Source organism: Chiloscyllium plagiosum, chromosome 28 (assembly GCF_004010195.1).
Source record: "Chiloscyllium plagiosum isolate BGI_BamShark_2017 chromosome 28, ASM401019v2, whole genome shotgun sequence".
NCBI lineage: Eukaryota > Metazoa > Chordata > Chondrichthyes > Orectolobiformes > Hemiscylliidae > Chiloscyllium > Chiloscyllium plagiosum.
In genome coordinates, this window is record NC_057737.1 from 11,947,940 (window position 1) to 11,961,532 (window position 13,593).

The window sequence follows — 13,593 nt, forward strand, 5'->3', positions numbered from 1 at the left end:
GTCATTTTTCAGGTTTGGTCACTGCATTTTCACGTGCGCATCAAGATATGGGTGACTGCTTAATCCTGGAGTCAGATTTCCACGTAACACAACATTGCAAGACCCCCTCGGGAAAGTTTTCTTCTGCTGCTTGTTTGTGATGTGCATGTAGTATAGTTCCACTGGACTCAGCAAGAACCCTGGATACTTTAGAGTGCTACAACAACTTGAATTTATAAACACCTTTCACAGTGAAAAAAAAATCAGTCCAAAGCACTTTGCAGGATATGTAATAGACAATTGTGAATAGCGAGTCAAAGACATACACATGAAGATTCAACACCCTCCTAAACTTCACTGACTGAACATCTAACATTTACTGTGCAAAAATGATGCCCTGTACCTGCACAACCCCATACACAGGACCATTGTTAGATAACACAGCAAAGTATCTCGATGGCAGTTTCTTCACCTTCCCTCTAACAATCACTGTTACTCCTGTAGTTTCTTCATCCTTTCTGACATTCTGCAAGATCTGCTCCAGTGAGTGAAATTGCCTGTTCCCTGTAGTGGCTATTTCAATCATGGGATGAGAATGTCGCTGGCTGGGCTAGCATTTATTGTTTAGCCCTAGTCTCCCTATTCTGTAAATTTATTGTGCCAAATAAGTTAACATCCCTTGTAAAACAGATTAGCAATGATTTTAAGCTGAATAATTTTGGTGTGTCTAGGCACAGACTTACCTTTTCCTTCTAAAGATGTGACTTATGCTGAACAATTTCCACTGGTACCTACAGTCCCCCAGAGTCAGAGCTTAAATAGCATGAGGCACAGGAGACCTGGGCATTATTTTCCTTCATCTGATCTAATGAGGCTAATTGTAGCTTCCACCTGGAGCTGATATTTTCTAACTCTGCCCAGATAGGGGGAATCAAATTCAGAACCTTTCACAGCCTGACAGTTCAGAACAAAAGTCAGCAGTCCACTGTCTCAATGGGTCATTTAATAGCATCCACCCAACAACTTGACAGACACTTGTTAGAAGCACAGAACTGTATCGTACAAAAGGCAGCCATGCGGTTCATCGCTCTGGTGCTGGTTCTTTGAAAAAACTATCTCCTGTTATTTCCCCACAGCACTGTAACAATTTATTTTCCTTTTTCAAGTATTTAACTTGTTGATATCCAAATTCCTATATTACGTTGAACTCTATCAAGAGAAGTGACAATGCTAGGAGTGAAATATTAAAGAGACTTCAGTATTGGCAATACCTTCTGTTGATATATTTCCTTATCTTCTTCACAAATCCTTACCCAAAGGCAGTAATAGTACACTAATGATGTTGGGAGTAGGTATCAAAAGCTACTGTGGTTTAAATGGTGGAGATACATTGAAATAAAACATTTGTGAGGACAGCATGGTGTCAAGTTTGACTTAGAGCTTTCATGAATTTTTGTAACTCATTGAAAGAGTTCATCATCACCAAAGCTAAAAATCTATGGGAAAGTGAATTGTAAGGAAAATGGCATTTCGTCCATTTGCAGAAAGGAACATGATTCAGTGAAGGCATCGTCTGAAGTCACAGAATTTCTATTAACTGCTCAACACTGCCTCCCAAAAACAAGAGCAAAGAAAGACAGTGGGTAAGATTCTAAGAACAGTCCTGCTCATCTGCAAACCAATAAAGTAGCCAAGTCAACCAAAGTTTCATTTATTTCATTTCTCAAGTGATAGGGAGCTACCAGGAGGTGATTGCTCATGCATCAATCATCTCAACTTTCAAGTGGTAATGCCAAAGCCAGCAAGCTATCTGCATGACATACCAGATCATTGAGCAAAGGGGAGAATACTGTAAATAGATAGTACAAAGAAATTCTTCCAATGATAATGAGAACTACCGAATCACAACATTTTGAGAGCCAAAGAGGGAAAGAGGACCTATAGGATTCTGTCTGAAAGCTTAACATTGAGCTTATCAGAAGGTTATACGCTGGAATAACAAACTAAAGACTGGCTCAACAAGAAACTTGTCTGTATGAAAGATGAATGGGGTGATTTTGGTTTTGTGAGGAAGGGGTAACTGTGCATAACCCCGTTGAAACTCAAACTAGCAGAGAATTCAATTGGCAGCTACCCCATCAGAGCATTTTCTTGCAACAAGGTGCTGGCAGAGAATTGAGATCAATATTCTCAACAACAGACTAGCTGTTGTGCAACATAATGCTACATTATGTAAAGTCTTTTGGTGTCTGAAGTAGAAATCCGTTGAAATTATTCTTCCAAGACCTTATAAAGTAGGAAAAGAAAATAAATAGTTGGTATTCCAACCAAAGGACTTGAATTTGCACAGCTTTGAGGCTTGTGATTAAGGTTAGCGGGCCTTAGAGTCGTAGGCATCTCTCTAACTGTTGGACAACATGCAGTTCTAGACATCCTAAGGCTGAGGCTCATATCAGGAATGAACTTTTCGGGCATGACCATTTTTGCATCCTTTATAGGCTTTGTCAATGGTACCTCCTATAGGATGTGCAGATATCCCAATGGTAGATATTTATTTAAACATTTGGAGGATCTTAATCCTGTTGTAAAATGGTACGGTTTAAGACGTTGCCTAAAAAATGCCAAAGTTTTCATGTCACGCTCCTGCTGCCAGAAGCTTAAAAATTGATTCTGAAAAATTAAGTTCTTCATGAGTGGTCAAAGGTCTGAATGATTCCAGGGTTTTATTTCTTCCTGGATTCTTGTCCTTGGATATTTAGAACATTTGTTATGGCATAAGGACATGTAATGAGATCACCGAATGCCTTCCCTGTCAAACTCTCTGCAAGTCAAGCAAGAGGCTGCATATTAAATGGACGTTAAGTGCAAACCTTTCCCAAATTTGGGATTCTCCAAGCATTTTAGAGAGACAGAGATTAATCTTTACTGTTCATTCTGATGCCAATTTGAACACCTTGGAAGCATTCATGTCAAGGAGCATGGGTATAATTTCCATGCAGAAAACACTGAAATATAGAATTTGTAGTATTCCAGGTGACCGGAAAAACCCTACAACTTAACCAACTGAAATACCGAGTGACCACATTATTAGGTAGTAATCAAGAGGGCATTGGTTCAATGTGGTTCTAAAACTTCACTAGTTTTTATTTAAAATGCACTATTAGACTATGTTATAGCTATCTGATTTTAAAGTACCAATCAAAGATGTGATTGCAACTACGACCACAAAGCAAGTCTGTAATCAATCTGATTTGAAATAGCTGACTTTAATACAAATGTTTATTTTGAGCTTTCCTTGTCAATCAGAAGAAAATTCTGTGACAATGGTGGTCAGACGTCAGTGGTCAGACTTTATTGCAGTATCTGAATTGAAACACAGTTGGGAAGAGGCTTACAATGCTCCAAGTGGAGAACAACCACGTCCACAGCCAATGTCATTAGCTTACAGAACACTTCATTCAGACCAAGGAATTCAGCTTCACCATCAAGACCAGAGTACATTGAATATATAGAATATCTAGCTTGAACTTCTGACTTGAAGCTTTTGATTTTTGAAACTTTGAAGATTTCTTTGCATTGCTTTACCAAAGGCCCACTGTCTGTGAAGTAATTGGATCCATTTGATACCAACATAGTTTTGGAAAACTAAAATGTAAAGATGATACTTAAACATTGTGCCAAATCACTACTTTTGCACCTCACCTGTTCCTATCATTATTGCTATCATTTCCAACACTGCCACGCATCACAGGTTGTGGCTTGAGGGAGGATCCTATGTTTGAAAAGATAAAAGCTAGAACCGTTAGCTTTTTCCCCCACAGTTAAAGAGAACTTTAGATTTCTGAGTATGCAGCGCGATGTGGAACTTTACCCGTTCACCAAGATGCTCATGATGGAGGTGACCAATCACTGCTACACACTTGCAAACTAACACTCAGTTTGAAAATTCCACAGTCAATAAAATCGGAATAAAGCTACAAGTTATGCTTTTTTTTTGTAAACTGTATTCTACAGAATTGACTCAAGCTGACTCTGGACTTACCTGCAGCAGAGCAAATATAGAGGTGCCTGAAATAAAGTATTTATCATAAATAACTAAAACTGTGCAGATTGAGGGGTCACAATGGTGTGTCACTTGACAGTACTTCAAAACTGAATCATAATCTGAAAGAGGACAACCTGATTTAATTGCTCAAATAGCTGAAAGGTTTGGCAAGTGTGCAGACTCGCTACATTGCTGCCATGTTTCATTTCTGGCTTATCTTCCTTACATTCAAGCTTTTCATGTCTTGTCTTGCAAGCCAAATTATTACTTTAAGTTTCATGATAAACACAAGAAATTATTTCAGATCTGGGCTACAAAGAGGTAATGTGAGGAATAGTCATTAGTACTGTTAACACTCACCCTCCTGGCCTTCTCTTTTGATCCTGGGGCTTTCCATCATCAACTGAACTTGGCTTAAGGCCACTTGGTTGCTGCTGTAGGGCCGACGGCTGGATGACATGATGCGGTGGGATCGTCAACACTGAACTTGTAAACTGCTGGGGTGAGCTGCTCACCAACGGTGGACCAGGCTGTGGGTCAGTGAGTGCAGAGATCGGAGATCGATGAAGCACTGGTGGGGATTGGGAAATTTCTCTGGTGCTGTTGGTAGGGCTCACGACTGGTTGATGATGCTGTACAACTTGCGGGGGGAGTGGGGACGGAGCGAGGGAAGGACTGACCACATGAGGCACGACGATTGTAGCAGCAACAGCTGGAGGAAGCAATGGTTTCGGCACTGGAAGTGCAGGGACAGTTTGAAGTTCAGGTTTAACCTCTTCTATGTGGAGTACGTTGTTGATTATTTCCATGTCTGTTCTTTTACATTCTGGCTCCCTATCCAAATGGAACTTGTCTCGTTTCTCATGTTCTTCTACAAGTTAAAGGAATAGACAGAACAGTCAGAAGATCTAATCATTATGAAACTTATAAAAGAAGCAAGTACAATAACTATATTTATAGTCTACCTGATAAACAAAAAGAAAACATAAAAGTGCACAGTTGCTACATGCTCAGCAAAGTAAATATCCAAAGCAAAATTTCAACCCAAGTCCTTTAGAACTGTGCATCTTTGCAGTTATTTTAGCCATTAAGGGCACTTGCTTATTCAGCAGGATAAGAATTGTGATGGTAAAATGATCCCAATTTCTCCCCCATCCTTCATTCTATAAAAGCAGCAACTCTTAATAGGGTATGGTCTTAGCACGTTTTGATAAGATTTGCAGCTCAGGTTGAGGTTCTGGATGGAGGTTTGCTCGCTGAGCTGGAAGTTTAATTTTCAGATGTTTTGTCACCATTTGAAGAATCATTTGGAAACTCACTGAAGATGTTACCTAGCATGGTGATGAAATGTCTGAAAACAAACCTTCCAGCTCAGTGAGCAAACTTACATCCAGGGTATGGTTTCAAGGCATGAACTGCTTTTCAAGAGTCCAGGTGTTCACAGCTTACAAACCTTCACAAGAGCAGAGACCAGTGAGCGGTTCAATATAGGCAAGCATGCATTCTCTCCTCAGCTGATAAACACTGTGTGTAAATGAGCCACAAAGTTCCGGATGGTGCAGGTTTGAATTTTAGCTTGTGATAACGTTGACTGGTCTCAACAAAAGTGTAAGAGATTACTAAAATTATCCTTGGGGGTATCCTGTAAAAGTTGAAACCCAGCAATACTATATATTGATGGGCGTCACAGAGTTTGGTGTCCATCAATTCTACAATTAACTGCAGATGGTAGTTTGAACACAGGAGCTAAAACTCACCACACCACAAGTCCACCTCTGTTGTTTCACATTCAATTATGCAACACTGAACATGAACAGGTAAAAGAGGTCAATTGGCCCCTCAAGCCTGCTATAACATTCATGGTTGATCTGATTTTAACCTCAACTCTACATTTTATGGTAAGTGGATTGGACTGGTATTAGACTCTTACATCAACATATTTGTTTGTAGCTGACAAAAATCTTCAGTTTTCAGCTTTCAAAAGAAGATTGAATATTCAAGAACTGAACTCACCAGGCATTCTAATACCTTGAAATCAAGAATCATCAAGTTGACTCCTATTCATTTTTTTCAGATATCAAAGTCATGGAATGGTTTTTTATTTCCTCTTCCACCTGACATCTCCAAATCAGAGTCAAGGGTTCAATCATCAGAACTGGACTTTTCATCATAATCCAGGCTGATACCATTACTGCCACTATCTTAGAAGTCCCTACAGTGTGGAAGTAGGCCATTTGGCCCATCGAGTTCACACTTACTCTCCAAAGAGTATCCAACCCAGACCCAGCTCCTACCCTATCCCTGTAACCCTGCATTTCCCATGGCTAATCCACCTAGCCTGCACAACCCTGGACACGATTGGCAATTTAACGTGGCCAATCCACCTAAATGTACATCTTTGGGCTGTGGGAGGAAACTGGAGCACCCAGCAGAAACCCACACAGACATAGGGAGAACATACAGACTCCACACAGACAACCACTTGAGGCTGGAATTGAACCCAGGTCCCTGGTGCTGTGAGGCAGCAATGCTAACCACTGAGCTACCCATGAAAGGGGGCTGCTTCAGAAATGCCTTCAATGATGCAGCAGTAAAACCAAGGCTCCACCTGCCTGTTCAGGTAGCCAACGAAGATCCTATGATACTAGTTGAAGAGCAGAGTCCTTCCAGTGTTCTAGAATTGCAGGACGGCTACAATACAGATGAAGGTTTTTGTTTCATTTTGTCAGAGTTGGCTCTTTGTGAAAGCTACACAGCTAGTCCCACGTCCCTGTCTTTTCCCTATATCAGTTATTTTATAAAATATCACAACTGAGCCTGCTCCACCACTCTCCCAAGCAGTGTATTCTAGAGCTTAACAACTCGCTGCAGAAAAAAGGTATTTTCCATTATGTCACTGTTGATCCTTTTGCCATTCGTGTCAAATTGGTGTCTTCTGGTCCTTCACCTTTCTAGCAATGGGAACATCTTCTCCTTATCTACTCAGATTAGATCCTTCAAGATTTTGAACAGCTTTGATAAATCTCTTCTTAACTTTCTCTTCTCAGACCAACACATGAAAATGCTATTTCGTCATCTGTGTCCTCAGCAGGTTTATGAGGCCTACTGCCATCAACCTGTTACATTGGACAATCACAGTGGCCTAGAAATCAAACTTTGAAAGCTGTTCAGAGAACGTGAAGCCCTAAACCACGTGGAGCACATCATGTCCTTGTACACCAGTCACTGAAAGTAAGCCATTGTAGAAGCAGCAGGTGGAATAAGTGACAAATGGTATGTTGGCCTTCATAGTGAAAGGATTTGAGTATAGCAGCAGGGAGGTCTTACTGCAATTATATAGGACATTGGTGAGACCACATCTGGAATATTGGGTGCAATTTTGTTCTACTTATCTGAGCAAAGGTGTTCTTGCTGTAGAGGTAGTGGAGAGAAGATTTATCAGATGGACTCCTCGGCTTGGATGATGGGTCTCACATATGAAGAGGGGTTGAATCAGTTGAAATTATATTCACTGGATTTCAGAAAAATGTACCATATGCTCCGCACGCACCAATCAACATGACCAGGTGCCATCCATTTCAATTCCCTCTCCCACTTCCCTGGGTACATGTCCATCCGAGGCATCCTCCACTATCAAAGTGAGTCCAAATGCAAACTGGAGGAACAACATCTTACATTTCGTCTGGGGAACTTACAGCCCATTGACCTCAACATAGAGTTTACCAGTTTCAAAATCTCCCATTCCCAGCCTCATCCCATGTCCAGCCCTCCTCCTCCTCCTCCCTGCCTCCTTGACCTAACCTGTTCACCTTCCTACTCATTTATCCGCTCCACCTCTCCCCTCTGACCAATCAGGATCACCCCCTACCTGCATCCAACTATCACTATCCCACCTACCTTCCCCCAGCCCCAAACCCCTCCCTCTATTTAGTTCGGAATTCCCTTCCCCACCCCTCCGTCCCGACGAAGGGTTTTGGCCCGAAACATCAACATTCCTACTCCTCGGAAGCTGTCTGACCTGCTGTGCTTCTCCACTTCCACATCAATTGACTCTGGCTTCCAGCATTTGCAGTCTTCACTATCTCTAAGAGGCCAAAACATTGCATGGTTTCAAAAAAGATATGGAATATAGCACAGGGGGCTAAAGTGATCAAAGGTTATGGGGGAAAAGCAGGAACAGGTTATTGAGTTGGATGACCAGCCATAATCATGATGAATAGTGCAGCAGGCTTGAAGGGTCAAATAGCTTATTCTTGCTCCTATTTTCTATGCTTCGATGTTTCTATGTCCTTCAGAAAAATGCAAATTCCACCCTACAACTTAAAACCCTAGTTCAATGTTACATAAGCTTTGCTTACTGACTGAATTGATCTTTGGCATACCAACATTGTCCTGTTCCAGCTCTTCACCAATTTTCTCAAGGTAAAACAATCCATTAAACAAACACATAATGTTTGGTAAATCACAGTTAAGACATTTGTTGCCAACAAAATAGAACTTTGTACATCTTCATTTTTGTAATAACTAGTAAGATAAATCTTTCCTTTGGAATCAAACTTTTTAGTCGACGGCATTGGAATCTGATAGCTGGACACAACATATATAAATGGGTTCATAAATATTTAACTTCTGAGAGAGAAGTTAATAGAGAAAAATAAAAGTGAATGAAAGTGAAAAATGCAACGGCAAAATACTGCAGATATTAGAAATCAATAATAAGAAGACAGAAAATGTGAGAGAAACTTCACAGGTTTGGCAACATCTGTGGAGACAGAAACAAGAGTGAATGTTTCGAGTTAAAATTAAATGTTCCAAAGAAGAATCATATGATTTGAAACATTAACTCTGTTTCTCTCCACAGATGTTGCCAGAGTTTCTGCAGTACTTTCTGTCTACATTTGAAACTGAAAGGCAATGTGTTTCACTATGGCTGATGCACTGCTGGTGTGTCATGTCACATAAATGTAGGACTTTTATCTTGATATTTATTAAATTGCAAGAAGACGCGATTTCTTCTATTTGATCTACACATTTCACTCGATAAGTTTCATTTTGTCTTTTAGTTTGCAATTTTTGGTAGAAATCATGATATCACATCTAACAATAAAGAAGTTCTCCCTCGTGGCCTGGCAAATATTCATCCCTCAAACAACACAGATTATCTGGTCATTATCACATGGCCACATGTAAGAACTGGCTGTATGCACTTTGGTTGCTGCATTTCCTACATCAAAAAGTGACACTTCAAATGCATTTCATTGACTGTAAAGTGCTGAGATGTCCTGTGGTTGTGAAGAGCAAAAATAAATGCAGTCTTTCTTTACTTCCTGATAATAGAAGGAAAGAACTTATATTTACATATCACTTTTCATGACCTCATGACTCCCCAGAGCACTTGGCAGTGCATTAATGTACTTCTGAAGTATAGTCACTATTGTAATGCAAGGATATTTTTTCTTTTTACTTCCATTAAATTCAGTGCTCACATTTTTTTTTCTTTCTTTAAAATCTAGGGTCAGAAAAGCACTATGATTATAATTTCAATCATGTTCTCTCCTCATCGACATTTGGAATTCTCTAAGGCAGTCTCTTATGTGTCTTAACAGATTGAGCAGAGGTGGAGATGGTGGGGGGAGGTGGGGGGGACATTTCACAGAGCAGGGAATTTTTTTGGAAAGTCAGCTAGCAAGAATAACGGCAGCTGTGCGTAACGAACAATAAAGATAAGTGTTGCCTTTGGATTTGGACATCTGGCTTTTTTTGTTGCACCATATTAACAACATAAAGCTGCTAAATTAAATTATCCACATTGCCACTAGCATTGTGGTAATCAGAACATGCAATACGCGCAATTTCACTGAGTCAAATTCAGCTAACCAAAAACTGCAATTCTACTGAATTTATCAGCCATTCCCAAGAGCAAAATAGGAAATCTAATAGAAGGAAGCCCATGATAGGCAAAGGTTCTGGACTGGTGAACTAATTCCGGATTTGCTGAACCAATGCACATTTGCCATAGGAACATAGAAGCAGGAGTAGGCCAATTAGTTCCTTCAGCCTGTTCCACCACTCAATGATAACATGGCTGATCTGTGACCCAACTCCATATAACTGCCTTTGGCCCATATCTCTTAATATCTTTGCTTAACAAAAATTTGACTACAGCCATATTTGGCCATATGGCCATGCCAACCACTCAGAGCAGAGTTAAGCCACTTCAGGACTTAAAGTTATGTGCAAGCCTGCAGCAAAGGCCTGAAACATATTCTTACCCACAGTCTAAACAGGAATGTACAAGTGTCAATTTTAATGCAGATGTAACTGGATGATTTTAGCATTGTTTGCAGACTGGTCCTTAATGCTTCGAGATGAAATGTGTAAATGAAAAGCAAAGCAAGGAACAGATTTACTGTTATGGACTGCACCACCATAAAAGGCTGCAGCTTCTTCTGTTTGGAAAGTCCAACAAGCTACGTTGCTTGGCCAAGGTCAAGATGCTGCCCATACAGTATGAGACTTAACAAAATTGTCTGGATGGCTCCCAGCATTTTTGAGGCATTAATCAGGGCAGTGATCAAAATGCATCAATTGAAAGAAATGATTATCACCTTAATGATCCAGAAGAGTCACTTGCCCACTTGTTTCCTCAGCTGAAACCACAAAGACTATCGGAATGCTTTGGGATTTTGCAATGGCAGCAAAAAAAACACAGAAAACACGTATGACAGCATGGCAGGTCTGTCCAACGACAACACACCAAGTAGAAAAAGATTACTGAAATTTTCCAGGTGTTGTTCAATGGTTTTTCTTGTACAAGGACAGGCCATTGTAAGTTGTGAACAAATAAGATATTTCCATATATGTACTGTCAATTGCAATTGTCTTTGTTTTTATATACAGTGTGCTTTTTAAGCAAAGCAGGTTACGTAGGTTATTATCTCAAAGTGCTACTTAACATAAATTTTTGGATAGGCCCCTTGTAATTTGACTTTTTAATGACCAGTTCAATCACAGGTTCAGTTTTCAGCTTTGCCAGCTCAAAGAGACAATATTGAGACAGCAACACTTGGGCAAGAGAAAGAGAACAATTGGGTGTTTGAACTCTATATTTAAATAATACTAATAGGAGGACACAGTGGTAGTATCCCTATCTCTGCAGCAGAAGCTCCAGTTTCAAATTCCACTTCAGGACGTTATGATCAGAGGGGATGTGTCAAATGCAGCCAAGCAAGTTGATTATGACTATGTCTATGGCAGGCAGCAAGAACACAAGAGACTCCTGTTTAATCTTGCTGTGGTTCCTAGCCCCAGATAAATGGGGAAGGTTAGTGGCAGGAAAGGCATCCAGCTGTAAAACCAGCTGACATAGCAAAAGAAATTGCTCGTGGCACCATCAATGCAGCATGGGAGTAGCTACAGGACAAAAGGTTTAGAGGTGCCAGTGAGGCAACCTCCTGACGAAGGAGCAGCGCTCCAAAAGCTTGTGCTTCCAAGTAAACCTGGTGGCTATTTCCTGGTGTTGTGTGATTTTTAATTTTATAGGAGAAAATAAAGGACAATAGTTTGAAAACTCATTTAATATCAGCTGCGAAATAAGACCAGCTACAAGCAAATTCCATAATACTGGCTGACTTCCTTTGGTGCTCAACAGTGTAAATCAGAAGATGTAATGCTTTATAATATCAGGACAACAGGAGTATTTGCTGTAGAATGTACAACATATTACTGCATATAAATACATCAGTTAGGAATAGGAATAGGCCACTTGAGCCCATCATTCATTAAATAATTACTGCTCTGATTACTCCCTCCTGATAACTTTATCCCCAATAACTCTTCAATCCCTTTCTTATCAAGAATCAAAAATACTCAAAGACTCTGCTTCTATCACCTTCCCAGAGTTCCAAAGCCTCACAGTGAGACAAGGTTTGACCTCACTGTGTTAAAGAGGAGACCCCATTATTTTGATATTGTAAGCCTGGTTCTAAGTTCGCCCACAAAAGAGAAACATCTTTTCATATCCATACCATCAAAGCCCTACCAGATCCTACTTCTGAAATAGTCAACTCCTGCTCTTGTAAACTCAGGCAGATACAATCTTAGCCCATTTAACCTTTTCTCGTAAGACAACATGCCATTCCAGGTTTTGGCTATTCAATCATCTCTAAATTGTTTCCAACACATTTACATCCTGCCTTAGATAAAAAGAAATCAAAACTCATAGTACTCCAGATGTGGTCTTACCAGTGCCATGTATAACTGAAGCATATCCTCGCTGCTTTTGTATTCAATTCCCCTCAATAAATAATAACATTCTATTAACTTTCCCAATTCCTTGTTATAATCGGCATTTCAACCTTTTGCAATTCCCGCACTAGGATACCCAGATTCCTTTGCATGTCAGAGCTCTGCTAACCCTCACCTTTCAGGTAATATGTTTCTTTCTTACTCTTCCTGCTAAAAGGGCCAATTTCATCATTTTCCCACATTATACTCCATTACTGTTGGCTAAACAATCTTTCTAACCACATTCCTAATGAAATGGTTATGCCCAAAACATCGATTCTCCTGTTCCTCAGATGCTGCCTGACTGGCTGTGCTTTTCCAGCACCACACTCTTCAACTCTGATCTCCAGCATCTGCAGTCCTCACTTTCTCCTAAACAATCTTCTACCCATGTCAATCTGTTACCCCTACATCATCAGCTTTTATTTTCAGCTTTTATTTTTTTGATGTGGCATGTTATCAAATGCTTTCTGGAAACCTAAGTACAGTTCATCCATCTGTTCTCCTTCATCCACAATACATGTTACTTCCTCAAAAGAAGTCCAATATATTAATTCAACATGATTAACCCTTCGTAAGTCAAGATTATCAGGCAATGTCATCATGGCTTTTTTTAGGTGTCCTATTAAAACATCATTCAGAATAGCTTCTAACATTTTGCTATCCAATCTTGAATTTTTATGTGTCCTGTGATAACATCTTTAAGAGTAACTTTAACCATTTCCCTACCATAGACATTAAACTAACTGGCCTGTAGTCTCCCACTTTCTGCCTCCCTCCCTGTTTAGATATAGGAGATATTTTCACGACATGCATGTGTCGAATTAGAGGTGGAGAGGGAATTACAGCAGAACTGAGAGCAAACAGTCTATTTTATTGCAAAGTGCATTTACTCAGAAAACAGTCTGTTTAAACAATGCGCTACAGCAAGCAGTCTACGGAGTGTATTTAAAAAGCAGCCCCATGAATTACAGCAAACAGAACACATGACTGAAACTGTAGCAACATCTAATAAAAGCAAGATTGGTTTTCCAGCAGTGAACAAACAGCACTGAATATAATACAAATTATATGCATAGAATCCATCCCCATCATGTAAAACTGCAGTCTCTGGGCGCAGTTGATGGGAGGAGTGGGACAGAATTGAGGTGGGAGTGAAAGATTCAAGGTGCAGTTTACCCAATCAGCTCCATTCTGCCCAGCAACTTAGTGCTATTATTAGATGGACATATCCTTGGTTAGGTATAGTAAAGCCACAGTGAATTGCAGCCTGTCTGCTTTAC

The 13,593-nt window shown here is 40.1% G+C and overlaps 1 protein-coding gene across 3 annotated transcripts in view; it reads right to left on the reverse strand.

Moving 5' to 3' along the window:
• Positions 1-13,593, reverse strand: part of mnta (MAX network transcriptional repressor a) — a 127,606-nt gene that overhangs the window by 86,772 nt on the left and 27,241 nt on the right. For all 3 annotated transcript variants that reach the window (XM_043718301.1, XM_043718300.1, XM_043718302.1), the window contains exon 2: positions 4,385-4,895. In XM_043718301.1, coding sequence (XP_043574236.1) covers positions 4,385-4,895 — 511 coding nt within the window. The remainder of the gene's footprint in view (positions 1-4,384; positions 4,896-13,593) is intronic.